Source organism: Trichechus manatus, unplaced genomic scaffold (genome assembly GCF_000243295.1).
Source record: "Trichechus manatus latirostris isolate Lorelei unplaced genomic scaffold, TriManLat1.0 scaffold00095, whole genome shotgun sequence".
Classification (NCBI taxonomy): domain Eukaryota; kingdom Metazoa; phylum Chordata; class Mammalia; order Sirenia; family Trichechidae; genus Trichechus; species Trichechus manatus.
Window position 1 is genome coordinate 5,259,512 of NW_004444031.1, and position 17,561 is coordinate 5,277,072.

The 17,561-nt window shown below is 34.6% G+C and overlaps 1 protein-coding gene across 1 annotated transcript in view; it reads right to left on the reverse strand.

The window, feature by feature from the left end:
* RGS21 (regulator of G protein signaling 21) overlaps window positions 1-15,899 on the reverse strand; it is a 30,440-nt gene extending 14,541 nt beyond the window's left edge. The window contains exons 1-3 of the mRNA XM_004382562.1: window positions 15,889-15,899; window positions 11,114-11,190; window positions 6,513-6,679 (exon numbers count right to left, since the gene is read on the reverse strand). Coding sequence (XP_004382619.1) covers window positions 6,513-6,679; window positions 11,114-11,190; window positions 15,889-15,899 — 255 coding nt within the window. The remainder of the gene's footprint in view (window positions 1-6,512; window positions 6,680-11,113; window positions 11,191-15,888) is intronic.
* Between the last annotated feature and the right edge of the window lie 1,662 nt (window positions 15,900-17,561).

Genomic DNA, 17,561 nt, shown 5'->3' on the forward strand with positions numbered 1-17,561 from the left:
TAGCTTTATTTATTCAGGATCCATATGTGTCCTTTTCTTAGCTGCATCAGCTTGGCATATAGTAGACAGAAAACTATTGATTACCAAATAAAACCTTATGAAATTAATAAATAAGCAAACTCATTATATGTAGTGAAAATTATATACTTAGGGGCACTGTTGTCAAACAGCACCTTGTGAGGCAGGACTGTGACTCAAGATAACAACCACACTTTGGAGAAGTGGTATTTTAAAATGCAAAGAGAAAAAAATATGAATATAAAATTGGCATTATAACAATAGCAGAAAATGCTTCTAGATGTCTGTTTTCCTTGACTTCTCTCTATCATTAATTCTACTATAAGAAATATACCTGTCTCTTCCCTGAAGGCTCAACTTAAAATAACTTATTTAAAATAAAGGCCTTACTCAGTATTCTGTCACAATGCTATTTGATCTTTATATCCTTTCAGATATAATGCAAACCATTTTATCCTTTTTTTTTTTTTTACTTAATTTTTTGCTTTGCAATTTTTTTCTAGTTCTATAGATTTTACTTTTTTATCCAACTATATTTAAAGCTTCTTTTGGACTAAATCATGTATTCTACATATTTTCTTCTCATACGTTCTCTTAATGAGAGTTGTCTAGTAGACACTTAACATATTGTGATATGCTTATGTGTTTATTATCTGTTCTCTTGCCTAGAAAGGAGCCCTGGTGGCACAAACAGTTAAACTCTTGGCTGCTAACGGTAAGGTTGGCGGTTTGAACCCAACCAGTGTCTCCTGGGAGAAAGACTGGGAGATCTATGTCCGTAAAGATTACAGCCTAGGAAACCTTATGGGGCAGTTCTACTCTGTCACATGGGGTCGCGATGAGTCGGAATTGACCTGACAGCATCTAACAACAACTCAGCTGATTAGACTAAGATTCCCTTCCATCAGGGATGTTATCTTATTAGGAGGTGAATAGTAAGCAGAGAAATAAGCATTTATTGAAATGAAATGAGTTAATAAATAACATTTTATTACATTAAAATAATTGCAAGAAACCAGACACAAATATTGAAGTGTCCTGTATAGTCTTATTAAAACTTCTTCTCCTTTATGACTTTTTTGCTTTATAAATTATTATACCCTCAGATTTAGTAAATAAATTTAAGAATTAGATATTTTCTACTAATATTTTTTTGACTTAAGTAACTGCCAATATATTTGTTCCTGGATTGGTAATAATATGAAAGTTGAATTTCCATAATTTTTAAGTGTTACACTTCAGTATGACTTTGGCATTAATTTTCTAATCTCAAGAATGACAATTGACATAAATAAATTTATCTCTAATGACATAGTTTCCATTCTATCATGATTTTTACAGTAGAAGGGAACAATGATATAAAATGTTTTAAAATATGTCAATGTGTTAGATAGCTGGATATGAAAATACTATTTATAATTTTCTAAGATAAACACTTTCTTGATATCACATAATAGTAATTCCTTAAAATTTTCCAAATATTATAAGTGGTCCAAGTTCAAGGAAGAACAAATACAAGTTTAAGAATTTTTCTTCTTTGTCACTCGAATGTTCTCATTGTGTACAAAAGAGAGACGCTTTAAAAACTGTATTGCTTGTCTAATAATTTTCTCATTTTCAGCTTAGTCAAAACACCTAGTTCACACACACACACTCACTCACACCCACACCCACACACACACACTCACATTTTACCTCTTTCTTTCTAAGAGATCCCTTTTCTTTCTTAGAAAGATTCCACCCCCCCTTTTTCTTTTCCTGCATATTTCCTCATGAACCCACCCAAGTGCACTTTGTTCAGTGAGTAGCTCTTTTTGGAACCTGATGATTTTGTAGCACGTGTTCAAGTTCACACATTTACCAAGTCTCTTAGAGGTGCTGGTCTTCAAATATTCTTTGAGGTTAACAAGTGGTAGCTTTCAGGTAGATTCAGTGACATTTACGGTGACTTGTTTAAAGAAAGAAAAGGATTGAGATTTTTAAAGATTCTTCTGCATTATGTATAACTAGACACATTATCTCATTTGTCATTCACAACTGTCCTGTGTGAATGGTATTATTATACTCATTTTATAGATGAGAAAACTGAAGCTCAGAGAGATGAAAAAGCTTACCACAAAATTAAGCAGGTGAGGGGTCAGGATTTGAAGCCAGGTCTAGATGACTCCAAACTTTTGGTTTTCCACTATATCTCACTAACTCCCTGTTAAATTAGGAACCAAAGAGAAAGTAAGACTGTAAGAGAGAAGGCATTAAGACTAGGTGAAATTAGTATCATCTCTCATAGAGATGTGTGAGTTTAATTTTTAGTCTTTGCCTATTAAGACAGAAAATTGACAGCCATTAGTAATGTCAATGTACAGACAGAAATCATTTAGTAAGCTTAATATTATTTAATTGCAAGTTATCTAATTGTGTCAGTTAAAATTATTGTCTTGCTATCAATTTTATAGTTGAGGAGATAAAGTCACAAGAAGTTGAAAAGAAAGTAAATGGGATTTAATAGACATTTAGATAACATGACTGTTACTATTGTAGTTTATTTTTGGTCTTTCTACCAAAAAAATTGGTTATAATTTTATTTATAAAAGTCAGTCACACAACTATTACTGAATATAGAAAAAATGGAGAATATATTCATATGAATCTCATTTTTTAATTAATTTTCTACTGAGGAAAATCATATTTTCCAACCTCCACATCAAATTGATCACCTGTCTTATCAACTCAGCCTACTAGATAAATTTAGAACACTTCCTGCCCTCTCTTCATCTCTACTGCTACCTGCTTTTCCAACCTCATCCCCCACTGCTTCTGCTCACTTTAGCAAGACCCAAAAGATTGCAATCTCCTGAAAGACTAGGGAGTTTTGTACCTCTGTGCTATACCACTCTGAATTCTGTGTAAAATATTCTTCATTTGCTCTCTTCATAAAATATGACTTACTTTGCAAAACATATTTCATACATGAACAGTTCTATGAATGCCAGGTAGAAGTAATCATTCTTTCCACTGTGCTAAAAATAATCTTTAAATGTGGTTTTATTATCACTTTTCTTACTATGTATTAACTGTTTTTATTACATGTTAATCTCTTCTTCTAGTCTATAACTTCATTGTGGCGAGAGGCAATCAAAAAAATCAGCTTAATAAACCAACATACTAACAGTTGTGTTATATATAACATATAACTAATGAACTGCTGAGGAATACCTTGAAGACAGTGATTCATATAAAATGCAAAAGGCAAATGCTCTTTAGTAATCTAAATATTGGAAACAATCAATGGTAAATAATAAGAAAGAGAATGACTATTTCCAAAATATATACGATTATTTGTTTTCAATGAATTTTGCCATATCCAATAAAAATATTGTTAGAGATACTTCAAGGAGACAATATAACTATTACTTTGGAAAACAGTTGTAAACTTAACTATATTTGATTTAGTCAGAATTAATAAGATTGAAAATTATACAACACTGTACAAATTTTATTTCCTAAAATAAAATTATATTATTTAGGTAAATTATTATTATAAAAATTGTTTTGGAAAGAAAGGTGTCATGCATTGAATTGTGTGCTCCTAAAATATGTGTCAGCTTGGCTAGGCCATGATTTTCAGTATTGTGTAGTAGTCCTCTGTTTTGTGATCTGATGTAATTTTATCTTCCATTTTGTGATGTGTTGCAAATCCTAACCTCTATATGTTAGTAACCTGTTGCCGTCGAGTTGATTCTGACTCATAGTGACCCTATAGGACAGAGTAGAACTGCTGCATACGATTTCCAAGGAGCATCTGGTGGATTCCAACTGCCAGTCTTTTGGTTAGCAGCCGTAGCTTTTAACCATTATGCCACCACAGGGTCACTATGAGTTGGAATCGACTCAACAGCAATGGGTTTGGTTTTTTTTTTGATATGTTAATGAGGCTGGATCAGTGTGGGGTGTACTTTGAGTCACCACCTTACAAGAGGATGTGACTTAAGTCACACCCTTATTCAAGTCATACCCTTGCTTGAGTCACACCTTTATTCAAGTCACACCCTTGCTTGAGTCAACCTTTTATCTTACAAGAGATAAAAGCAGAGAGAAGCGAGCAGAGAGGAAGGAGACCTGACTACCAGTGAGAAAGAAGAGCCAGGAGCTGAGCATGTCCTTTAGACCCGGGGTCCTTGTGCTGAGAACCTGCTAGGCTCAGGGGAAGATTAATGCCAAGACACATGGGGCTCTCCAAAGAATGCTGGGCCCATAGGTATTGAAAGGAGACAAGGACCTTCCTTCCCTCAGAGCCGACAGAGAAAGACTTCTCCCAGAGCTCATGCCCTGAATTCAGACTTCTAGCCTCCTAAACTATGAGCGAATACATTTCTATTTGTTCAAGTCATCCATTTGTGGTATTTCTGTTATAGCAGCACTAGATGACTAAGATGGAAGATTAGAAAATAAACAATAGTGTTGTGTGAAAATTGATTATTTATTGTATATTTGCATTATAACTTTGAATTCAGCTATAATTAAAGATTACATTTCTTATTAGAAGAGTTTTCATACATGTTGTTTGCAAATGTTATCCTAAAGGAACCACAGTTAATTAGGTGGATTCATAAAGAAGAAAAAAAATCGGCCTCTCATACCAACACCACAATAAATAGGATATTTTTAGCGTTGATTTCAAAACGTTTCAGGGAATGATACATTAATCAACTTGATAAATCTTGTATACTACATTTTCAGTTTTCTGGAATTATTTATTGATTCTTGGATAGTGACTGGGAAATGTATGTTGAAACAGCTCCACAGGAGTTAAAGTTCTTTTTCCTTTCCACAATGAATTCCAGGCTATGCTTCAGTAGCTCACATTTGTAACATTATACTAGACCAATATATGCTGTAGTAATTAATGTCCATCTAAAACATGAACTACCGATATGGCAACTTTATGCATTAGATTTTCTGAAAGTGTTTGCATTTCATCTAGTCTCTCTTTTGTTCCCATAAGTACAATCACCTTTCTCATACCATGCATCCTTAATTTGGGTCAGAAAATGTGGTTATTGTTGCCTACGAAGATATTGGTATTTCACCTCTGTTGTATTTTTGGGTTTGGTACTAGTAGTTTCAAGGAGCCCTGGTGGTGCAGTGGTTAAGTGCTCAGCTGCTAACTGAAAGGTTGCCAGTTTGAACCCAACAGCCACTCCGTAGGAGAGATGTGGCTGTCTGATTACCTAAAGATTACAGCCTTGGGAATCCTATGAGGCAATTCTGCTCTGTCCTACAGGGTCAATATGAGTTGGAATTGACTCGACAGCAGTGTTGTTTGATTTTTTTTTTTTTGGTACTAATAGTTTGCAGTCCCTGGGTTGTACAAATGGTTAATGCACTTGGCTGTTAACTGAAAGGTTGGTTAAGGTTTGTACTGGTAGTTTAATGCAGTTTCTTGTTTGCTACCTATGCATAAAAACTCTTTGCATATGATATATTCAATGGAGACTCAAAAATAGTTTCAGAATATAATTTGCTTAAACTTTAAACATTAAAGAGATACGTGGAGATTATCATGGCTTTGTTTCTGGGACTTTAGTCAAGTATAAATAAGATATTCCATAAATAAAACACTTTGGGGGAATATTATAAAATCATTCTAGGTTTTTCTCTAAGGTACTTTCTATTTCCTTGATCTTAAAGCAGCACAGGTGTGTGCTAATAACCTGAGACCATGCCTCACACCTTTGGCTCATTTTCACCATCAAAAAAATAAAGGTAAGCAGAACTCCTTTTTGGAAAGTAAGAGATTACTATATAATTTGGATATCTAGAATATTAAAAATGAAGAATTTTCACTGTTAGTAGTTTTTTTTTTTTTTTTTTCCTGCATGTTAACATTGTTGTTTTTCTAATACATTTTCAAGAATGCTATTCCATGGTGACCTTACTTGACTTCATGGTTTACAAAAGGGAAAAAGAAACTGAACTTTAACCTTAACAGCACATTTAAGAAGAATTTCTGTGAAGTTGACTTCAGAGCTGTTTAATTTCCGATATTAGACTATTTTTCAAAAACCTACATGTCACGCAAAGAAGACAAATATCGATAATATTTTGCACAGACTGAATCAGTGATCGAAGATTCATCAGTGTATCAGTGATAGAAGATATGAAGATTATCTTGCCAAAAAAAAAAACCCGTTACCATCAAGTCGATTCCTGCTCATAGTGACCCCGTAGGATGGAGTAGAATTGCCCCATAAGGTTTCCAGGGAGCAGCTGGTGGATTCAAACTGTTAATCTTTTGGTTAACAACTGAGCTCTTAACCACTGTGCCACCAGGGCTCCAGAAGATTATCTTAATGAACTTCTATTGGAATCTACTGACACTTTCTATTTAAATACAAAATGATGATTTGATTACTATTCAGATGGATTTAACGTCTGCTAATTGGTAGAAGATACGCTAAAGGTTGACTCTTCACTATCTGGAATAGTTCACTCACCTCTTTAGGGGCATCAGCTTCAATGAATTCAGAATAAATCATCTTGGCTTTGGAAGCAATTTTTTCTGCACTTTCTGTTTTCTTGAAATCTTCACAGGCAAGCCAGAACTCTACATTTTCTTCACTAAACTCTGATTTTAAAAATGTTTTAAAAGCATCTAGACCAGCTATAAAATATATAAGAAAAACTTTTATATAATATCATACACAGCAGTTATATGACCGAAATGAGTACATCATATACAATGAACATTTATTGAGTATTCAATGACAAATGTTTACTAATCCTTCTAAATACAACAAATGTATGCGTGTTTCAGTTTCTAACTTCAAAAGATCTCATTTTCAATCAGTAATAATACATACAAAATGTTTGTATCTCTATTTTTGTGTATATTTTCTGCATTGACAAAGTAGACCTTTACTTTTTCTTCCTTGATCTGAAAAATCAAGGAGTTGCATTTAAGAGCAGGTCTCAGTGGTGGTTACTTCATAGGAAACGCCATGGACTTTGCTGTTTAGACCCATTACACTAAGTCTGGTGGCGCAGTGGTTAAGCATTTGGCTGCTAACCAAAAGAATAGCAGCTCAAATCCACGAGTTGCTCCTTGGAAACACTATGGGACAGTTCTACTCTGTCCTAGAGGGTCACTATGAGTCAGAATCCACTTGACAGCAATGGATTTGATTTTTTTTTTGGTTACATTAAGCCCAGGTCCAGTTAATGATGTAACACTAACTTCAGGTAGGAATATGTATGTGCTATGATTTGGTGAAGAAACACAATTTTATGCTAAGGAGTTAGAATATGTTGGTTTGGCTTAAAGCAAAGGAGGAATGGCTATCATTTATTGTTTTGGATGAATATAATAGCCAATCGTAATCTTAAAATCAAGAAAGTAATTGGTGAAGATATTTGTTGTGAATGCTTCTCTATTTTGTGTGGCGATAGGCAATTTTAAGTCCAAAAGGCAAGTACGTGGGCTTTTCCCCAGTGTTGCCTGAAGTAAAACAGTGATTGCTCCCACTCTCCCTTGTGGTTACCTGTTCCTACGTAGCCTATGCTTGGTGTTTACCTCCTGCTCCTTCCCTTGTATTCTCCTAACCATGCACTTCTCCAGAAACTTTAGACCAGGAACTGCCAACTGGGGCCCATTTACCTGCAAGCTTGTTTGCTTGGCTTGACTGTTATATACATTTTTAAAATTTAATAATTATAAGTAGGGCTTGCACTCTGTGATTCCCATAGGTTCCATGTCTCTCTGTCATCTTACTTGCAGCCAAATCTGCACGTTTAGTCCTTGTGTCTACAGACTTTTGAGTTTCTTATCACCTATTCGGACATTTTCTTCGCTACTTCCCCTATAGAAATATACCCGGAAATATTTTTCTTTGGTAAACTAGAGCTCATTTGAGCAGGTAATTCTTGCTAAATATTTTAGGTCTGAATATGGTTAAGAGTACCTCTACTTAGACAGAAAATTAGTAATATCAGATCAGGTTCCCTCTGTTGAATGGACTGAGCCAATACCTTAAGGTCACATAATTCAGTTTCATGGTTACACTCTTCTGACAGCCGTATCTGCATATAAGTGAGATTGTGTGTCCCTAAGAAGGAAAACCTACATCAGCCCTTTTGCAACCTAGAGAGATTTGCTTTCCAAAATGTCTGGGTTTTCTCTACCTGCCAGGAGGGCCCTATTTGCATGAGTTCAAATGAGTTCAAAGCAGCTCTTTTCTGACCGCCAGCTCAGAGAGGTAATCCTTCCATTTCCAAAGTAGGGGAAAAATAAGTGCACGGATTATTAGGAGACCAGAAAAGAAATTGACTAGAGAAAAATAAAACATAAAAGTTTATGGAGAAGGAGCCTAAGTTAGTTGTTAGGGGGTTGATGCAGGTAGGAAGAAAAAATTGAAGTTTAGCAAGGAGCTTCCTGGAGCAAGATTAAAGTGTTCAAAAACACTGGATTTAAAATAGATCCAATGGTGTTTTTTATTTTTATTTTTTTGAAATAGAGATGAAATAACAAGTCATTGCAAGAGATTATCAAGTAACATTTAAAATTCTCAAGAGAAAATCTTGAGAGTGTGGACGTCATTCATTATGTGAGTGCTATATATAAATTCAGTTACTCACAGTTTCTTTTGCATTTTAAAAATGCATCGAAGAAGATTCTGTGATATAAATTTAGGTTATACAAATCCTCTTTGTAACATTAAATTAGAATTTGCCCTGCATTTGGTCCAAATAATGACAAATTTAGGAGTCTAAACAGAATTTATAGTAAACACCTATTTTAGGTACCGGATAAATTATACTTTAATAATACTGAAAAAATATTGTAGATTCATGACTGGCAATATTTTGATGTGTGTTATTAAGTTGTATGAAGTTTTTGACCCCATGAGGATTATCTGAAAGCATCCCAGAGTGATGGGAAGTTAGAGATTAATAAACAGTTATCATTTCTCCCATCCTACAGTTTTAATGAAGGGCTAATTTGAACTAACAATTATCTTCTTTTTCCTTTCTCTCATTGCTTGGTTTAGGACACAATGGGACAGAATAAACAACTAAAGCCAGAGTTAGTTATCTCTGCTTGGACCCAATATTTTACTGAACTATTCTTCTATCCAATTTGAAAGTTCAAAAGACGTCAAGTGACTTTGGAATAATATCCTACATATGATGAAAATCATATTATCTGAGGGCAGTCTCCACAGTGTGGAATGGCAGCAGATTGAATGCAATGAGTCAGCAATAGGTGAAATCTACACTAATGCCTCTGCCCGGTACACAATAGAAGGCGTATCCTCAAGTCCACAAAACAATTAGGCAATTTAGTGAGTTGTTTGACTGTCTAAAGCATTAAAAGACATATAAGCTTTTTCTCTGGTATTATAAAAGGCAAAACCAAAGAGCTGGTTAGATGAATCTGTGACTTTTCTACTTTATGTGGGTATGAAATATCAAATCCCAGGAGGTATGCAGACAGAGCATTTGCCTCCAGCTCAGCACCCTCCACGTTAGTTCTGTGGTGCTGCCATGGAGAACTCCTCCACTCCAGAGCTAGCCAAGTCACAGCCTGTAGAGACACTTTCATGAGGCTGTAGCAAACTAGTCTGAATGGGTATACACTTAAGGAAAAAAGAAACGCTGCTCAAAACTTATATAAAAATGCAATTATATATCCTTGATGTCCTTCATATATGTCCTTAGATGGATTCTGGGGATTTTGCAGATTATTTTATGTTAATGATTTAGGAAATAGTCATCTAAAAATCAAACAATCATAGAATCTAATTTCATTTAATTCAATCTAACTTTACATGCAAATAAACAGCTATGAAGATTTATTCAGCTTTATCATGTTTTAAACTTTTCTAATTTGTCTTTTTTTTTTTTGCTTTATGAATTAAAATGAAAACCTCGTTTGATTACTACACACAATTAAAATATTCATAGCCATCAAGTTGATTCTGACTCATGGTGACCCCCTGTGTTACAGAGGAGAACTGCTCCATAGGATTTTCTTGGCTGTAATCTTTATGGAAGCAGATCACCAGGTCTTTCTTCCACAGTGCTGTTGTGGAAACAACTGCCAACTTTTAGATTAGTAGTTGAGTGCAAATCATTTGTGCTACCCATGGAACTTTTTGTTCTGCAAACAATACTACATTTTAAATAACATTTTCTATATATTTCCCTATAGTCTCCCCCCACCCCTCCCATATTAGATAGAACTGCTGCAAAGCAAGAATATTTATAATATAAACAAAAGATTTAGATACACTTGTAAATGATTATTTATGTATTATTGGGGCCCTGGGTGGCACAAATGGTCAAATGCTTGACTACTAACCAAAAGGTTGGTGATTCGAATCCACCCAGAGATGCCTCAGCAGACAGTCCTGGCAATCTGCTTCCAAAAGGTCACAGCCTTGAAAACCCTATAGAGCAGTTCTACTCTGCACTCATGGGGTTGCCTTGAATTGGAATTGACTCGATGGCAATTAACAACAACAACATTTGTGTATAATTATTTTGTGTCAAATCCTGGGATGTTTTATTTATAATTAACCAAAATTCCTTTATTGATCCATCATATTAAGTATATATACATACACAATATATGTCTATGCATATATACAGTTACATTTATTTTTGTATTTACTGAAATTAAGATTAACTGAGTTGAAATAAATATTTTAAAAATTATTGTAGCATCGAAGACATGAAACAAGTAATTTAACTAAATTTTCAAATTTTCAATAGTTCGTATTTTTTTTCCAACTCATACTAAAGTCAGTAATTATATGCATCTAATAATAGTGAGTCCAAGGAAGTGACAGACTTTTCATCAGCTATTTGGAACTTTCTTTCTCTTTTAATGTTTAGAATTTCTACAATTTTTTCTTATTTTAAGCCCAAACTAATTCCATTTAGACGGTGGACCTGTATATACTTATGAGACTGTTAGGACTCTTATACTTCAAATACGTGCTCGAACTCATACCTTATAATACGCCTCCAACTTTCAAAATTTAACTATTTACATTTAACGATTGTATTTTAAAACTTTTTATTAGTTGGATCTTACCTTGGTTGGCTAAAAGTGTGTCCATGTTTTCTGACCACGCCATTGCTTCTGAGGGTGGTGACCTGTAGAAACAACATCTACCCTTGACAATAGCATTGTGATCTTTTTCTTCTATGACCTATAGTAATATTTGACTATGTGTATTTGTTGAATTATATCATTTAAATGAGCTTTGCACTATCAATCAAACCACACAAAGGCCAACAAAAATTGTATGTTTTCCTACAGTGGACAGAGACAGCAACACAAAGTGTGATGTGATTCAACATCAGCAACTTGTATGTTAATCTAACTGACAGTGCTAACAATATTTGAAAATTCTCAAACTCTCATGAAGAGACAAGAGTTATTGATTATTGTTCTGTGGAGCAGTAGATATATCTTCTCAGTTACGAATATATTATTGTTAATTTATGTGACATTACTCTATGCATCTCAAGAAAGTTCGAAAAAGATTTGATGAAGAATTTCTAACATGATAATATTGAAAATGTTTGTCCCAGTATTTTGAAGAGTCTTTGCCCACTCTGAGGTAGCCTTTATTTCTCCTTAGACTGGTATACTTCTGGTTCTGGGCTGATTTATTTAAATCTAGGCATCTCAGAACAGAGTAATATCTTTTCCAAAGCAGTCAAAAATTTATAGACTTAAGTATTCTGAAGAAGGTATACTTTGGGGACCTGGTGCAGAAATAATAAATCATGTTTAAGATGTGAATTTCTGAGATGCAAATATATCATACATTGTTCTCCTTAATAAACAAAGGTTCTGATGAAATAAACCCCCATTCATAGAAAGCACCTTCTGCCCAGGAAACACCGTCGTGAATTATGTAGCTGTGGTGTGCAAGTGACCTAATTACAGAAAATGATCATGTAATTTATGGTTGGAGCCCTCGTGGCACAGTGATTAAGCATTCAGCTGCTACCCAAAACGTTGGCAGTTGGAATCCACCAGCCGCTCCTTGGAAACCCTATGGCGCAGTTCTACTCTGTCCTATTCAGTCATTATGAGTCGGAATTGACTCGATGGCAACAGGTTTTAATTTTAGGTGTATTAAAATTTTTGTTAATACAACAGAGAGAATTAATATCTTTCCATTCTTATAAAATTTTGTATTAGCATATCGAAGTGATTAATCTTAACTGTACTAATGTGAAGCAATCTCTAATCTTTCATGTCCTAGGACTTTCTGTAATTTGCTGTAGTTTTTATAATTTCTTGTTAGGGTGGAGGATCATGTGCCCTTCTGTTGTTGCAATTGTACTTGTGTTTTTGGATAATAGTAGTTGTCCTCGTAGAAGACACATAGAGGTGTCTCTGTGACTGGCAACTCATTTTGCTATCTTCTATCACTTACATTTCTTTCCTATCTCAAATTTCCTTCCCAGTTTTGGACAGCTGATTTACTTCATCTTGGGAACACAAGATTCTCATTTTGAAATAGAACTTTTTTTTCCAAAAGGACAATTTAAGTGATTTGTGGTGTTCAATTTCCACCTTTCAAATATGGGGGATGGGACACAATCAGAGATTTAATTTTACATTAAGAGTTTTATACACTATAAAACTGTTATGTGAATAAGCTTATGCTGTATTCCATATAATATCAGGTCTAGTAGAAATTCTATCAAATAGTGCTAAAATTATAATATGGGTATGTAAATTTCACGTACTCTAAAAATGTCTCTATTAGTAGATTGAAGTTCGGCCTGTTAGCAGGGTATTGAAATCGAAAGCTACAGTGGAAGAGGGGCAATGATTTTCAAGATGCTAGTAGATGACAGTGATGACAGGATTAGAGAAAGGTATAGCTGAATAGCGTGAGCTTCAAGGTCTTATCTGTTTAGGGCCAGGGTAGCAGAAAAGTGATGTGGAAACATCAGTTAAGAGTGATAGACCATCAACCTCACTCTCAACCCTGAGGTCTGTGAGGTAGGAGAAAATGGACAACATTCATTTTAAAAGACTGTTGTGTGTTGAATTGTGTCCCACAAAAAATATGTGCTGTAAATTCTAACTCCTATAGTAATTATGGTGCTCTGATGGCTCAGTGCTTAAGAGATACGGCTGCTAACCCAAAGGTTGGCAGTTCAAATCCACCAGCCTCTCTTTGGAAACCCTATGGGGCAGTTCTACTCTGTTTATAGGGTCACTATGAGTCAGAATGGACTCGATGGCAATGGGTTTTGGGTATAGTGGTTATAATCCCATTTGGGAATGAATTGTCTTTGTTATGTTAATGAGGCAGTGTAACTACAGGGTGTGTCTTAAATCAATCCTTTCTGAGATGTAAAAGAGCAGAGAAGCAAGCAGAGTTGAGGGAAGACAGATGCCAAGCCACAGGAGATCCCCAAGCAACCAAGAAACAGAAGCTAAAAAGAGGCAAGGATTTTCCCCCAGAGCCAACAGAGAGAGAGAGCCTTCCCCTAGAACTGGTGCCCTGAATTCGGACTTCTAACCTCCTAGACTGTGAGAAAATATATTTCTGTTTGTTAAAGGCACCAATTCGTGGTACCTCTGTTATAGCGGCACTAGGTAACTAGGACAAAAGCTTAAGTACAAGGAATGTCCTTTACAGAGAGCCAGGTTTGGGCTAATGCAAAAGCAAAACAAATATTCAGTGAAGAGTTTATTGGCTGAAGGAGTCTCTGTGGATTGGAACTGTTCAATAAATGCAATAAATGGTAGCTATTTGTATTATGTTCATTGATGTCATAAGAGAGTAAAAACAGAAAAAAAAAATTGGGGAGATAGTGTGGCACCAAAGGCAAAAGAAAAATTCTTAATGGCTTGAATTAAAGAGAGATATTAGAATATAATTGATATTCTGCAGATATAAATACAGATATAAAATATTTTAGACGGTAGAATTAGAGATACTGGAATAGTATAAATTAAGGTCCACAAAATACTGAAGTTGCTATAAAGGGAAAAGTTGCCTTCGACTTTCTGAAGGAATACCCCAGCCAGTGCATGATAATGCTTGGAATGCTCTCAGCTAACTACTTTCTAACCTATTTCTCACCCAGCCGATTTAATTCTGTCTGATATGCTGAAAGTGTTGATGGTAACGCAGTATTTACTTTTCAGAAATCAGTTAACTTGCAACTATTTTAAGGAATAATGTTTGCTGATTGCCTTCAAAATTTTTCAGGTTTGGGTTTCTAATATATTTGTAACTCTGTGGAAGGATGAAATCATTGCTGGATATGGATTAAACTGAAAAAAATGTTTATAATAGCGCTACAATGCTTGACAATGTATTGGATAGTTCCAGCGTATTGTACATGTGCTAAGCAAGTCATATACTTTACCTTATTTAACCTTGAAAATGACAAAGTCTGTATTGTTTCCATATTATTAATGAGTAAAGACTCTAAAATTGCTGATAATAGGTACAATATCACACATATATCAATTGGCAGAGTTAGTATTCAAACATTCAGTGTATATGCTTGTAACTCAAACTCTTTCTACATTTCTTCCTAAAACAAATGAGTCAATATGGATATGTTTGCATTTTATCCATGTTTGGGAATAGTTATAATAAATAATTTTACAGGAATTTTTCTGTGACATCTTTCTGTATTTATCACACTTCACACAAATAGTTCCTCCAAATAAGAGTTAAGTTGCAGTAATTGGTTACTCAATAGAGAGTTTAAGTTTTCAGAAGGCAAAGATTCTTAAAGCTTGGACATTATCAAGTAAAAATAGAATATTCCTTAAGTTACCTATCAGTTAAAAATATGATTTTATATTTAAAAAATATATAATTATGCCATATATATGTTGAGACAAATCTACTAAATAAAACTTGGAAAAAAAGAGGGGTGACTGGTTTGAACTGTATTGAATTGGCTGATTTTTACCTACTTGTGTTATCTTGAGTAAATGGACAATTTGCTCACTCCCTCATTTCTTGTCCCTCCTTCTCACCCTTTTTATTTGGATTTCAATTGTAACTCTAATAGAGAGTTTGTCTGGCTCTTCTCAATTTTACAAGTTTTTAATTTCCTATGAAAGTGTTATGCATAATCAGTGTAACTTTTTGGGGTGTCTGATTTGCCATGAAAATCCACTGTGTATCTGGAGCCCAAATTGCACTTAGTATTTCATAGGGTTTCCTTTCTGTTTTCTTCATTAAGCAAGTGCCATCAAGGCCAGCAGTACCCGTATTATGTGTCCAGAGAAGAGCCAGGCCAGATGGGAACTGCGTGAAAGCCACCAGTTATCTTGCTAATTGTGCCAGCTAGAACCAGTTGTATTGCATTAAAAAATGTAAGATCCAACAACTTAGCTGTTCACACTCAATTAGCCGTGTGCTGGAGAAAGGAAAATTCAAGCTAGGAGTCCATGTGCTCATGGAAGTGACAGCTGCTTTCTTACCCGGCATTTAATATCCATTTTAAAGTTCCTCAGTAACTATTGTGATAACAAAGAATTTATGCAAGGATTATATATATCTCGTGTATATAACTCATTGAATAATTTTGAAAAGCATCACATAAAGAGTGCTCAGTGATCTTTCACCGCTTTATAACCTCTGTTCATCTCAGCAAGTACAAACTGCAAGAGCAAACTGAGTACTGCTGACATATTTTAGAAAAGAAGAGGAAATCAACGGAGAAAGGAGAAAAAAAATCAGAAAGAAAGATGACAATTAGCATATTTATCATACATGAAGGAAACCAAACATCTAGACTAATGAAGACTCAAGTGTTTCATTTGTACATCTTCTGAGATAAAAATAGCTTTAAACAGCAACTCACTTCACTGGCATTTTTCGTTCCACTGTCTGACTGTCACAGATGATGCCGAATTTCTCTTTTTGACTGATCTTCAAGCTGAAGGTAATGTGACAGCAGGAACATTACAATTAGTATGCAAATACCTATCCCCTGGGTTACAAATTGGCATTCTTTAAATCATGCTATTCTCAGCCTTTTTCATTATGTTGTTAACTTTTCACGGTCAAAACACTTACACTTCTAAGTAACAAATAACTCTTCGAATAAATGTGACATTTCTCCAAGTTCTGTGGCATAACTGAAAAAAATTCCATTTGAAAGTTTGGTTTCTAAAGTTCGTATACATCAGTTTACAAGACAAGACAGTTATTGTTCATATGAGGTTAAACCAACTCAGCAAAACTAAGTTTATATCTATCTATAGTGTAGATATATATAATATACACCTACTCCTCACCTATCAACTATCTCGTTATCCAAAGTTTTGCATTTACAACAATTGTAAAAAAAACTATCCAACTATTTTGTGCATTAATGACGTACTTCTGGCAGTAAAGAATGCTGAGGTGCGAGGTAAGAGTAACGCTGCCTGTAATGGTTAAGGATATGAGTCAGCTTGGCTGGGTCATGATTCTCTGTAGTTTGGCAGTTACATAATGATGTATTTTGGCAGTTATGGCAGTTATATAGTCATCCTCCGTTTCGTGATCTGATGTGGTCATCCTCCATTTTTGCATAATGCCAATTTTCACGTAATGACCTGGTCTTTGGAATCTAACCATGTCAATAAGTGAGGAGTAAATGTATTACATAAATACTATACATGTGCATATACATATGTATATATATATACATATGTGTATATATACACACACATGTGTATATGTATATCTATATGAATATATATAAATATATGTATATAAGTATATGTGAACATTAAAGAAAAAGTGTGTACACACACTTTTTTTTAATGTCCACATTAGATCTTTGACCTGTCTGGGAGATCTTTTTTATTTTTTTCCTTCTGCTCTTTGATTTTCAGAAAATCTAAGGAAAATTTTAAATTTAATACACTTAACTTAAACAACTATATATGCTTAAGTAATTTTCCAATTTTATGTAAGGATTTAAATGTTCTAGAACAAGGCATTTTACATTTATTTTCAAATTATGCAGGTTTTTTATAGTTTAATACCATGCATTTCTTCATTACTTTTAACCATGTATCTCATATCATTTTATGCCACTGTTTATGCAATGCTGAAGTTTAAGGTGGAGCCCTGGTGTCACAGTGGTGAAAGGGTTCAGCTGCTAACCGAAAGGTCAGTGGTTCAAACCCACCAGCCACTCTGTGGGAGAAAGACATGACAGTCTGCTAGTAAAATTCTACCAGTATCTATCTAAATTAAGCACTCTCGAAAGATAATTTTCAGGATGGAAAAAGAAAGGAGGCAGAAGAAGGCAGATCTGCCTCCTGAAGTTCTCTCTGACTTAGCCATGAAATATCCCCATTTACTTCACTACAGAAATGCCAGTGGGTTCCTAGTCTGCAAGTGGCCCTGGGCTAATGAGACTGACAGCAGAGGAGCTGACCTAAAAAGTCAATGTATCGTTAAGAAGGGATATTATCAATTAGCTTGATTCATTTTGTTAATTCTAGCTCCATTAAGTAGTGTTCTTATGATATGTACAAA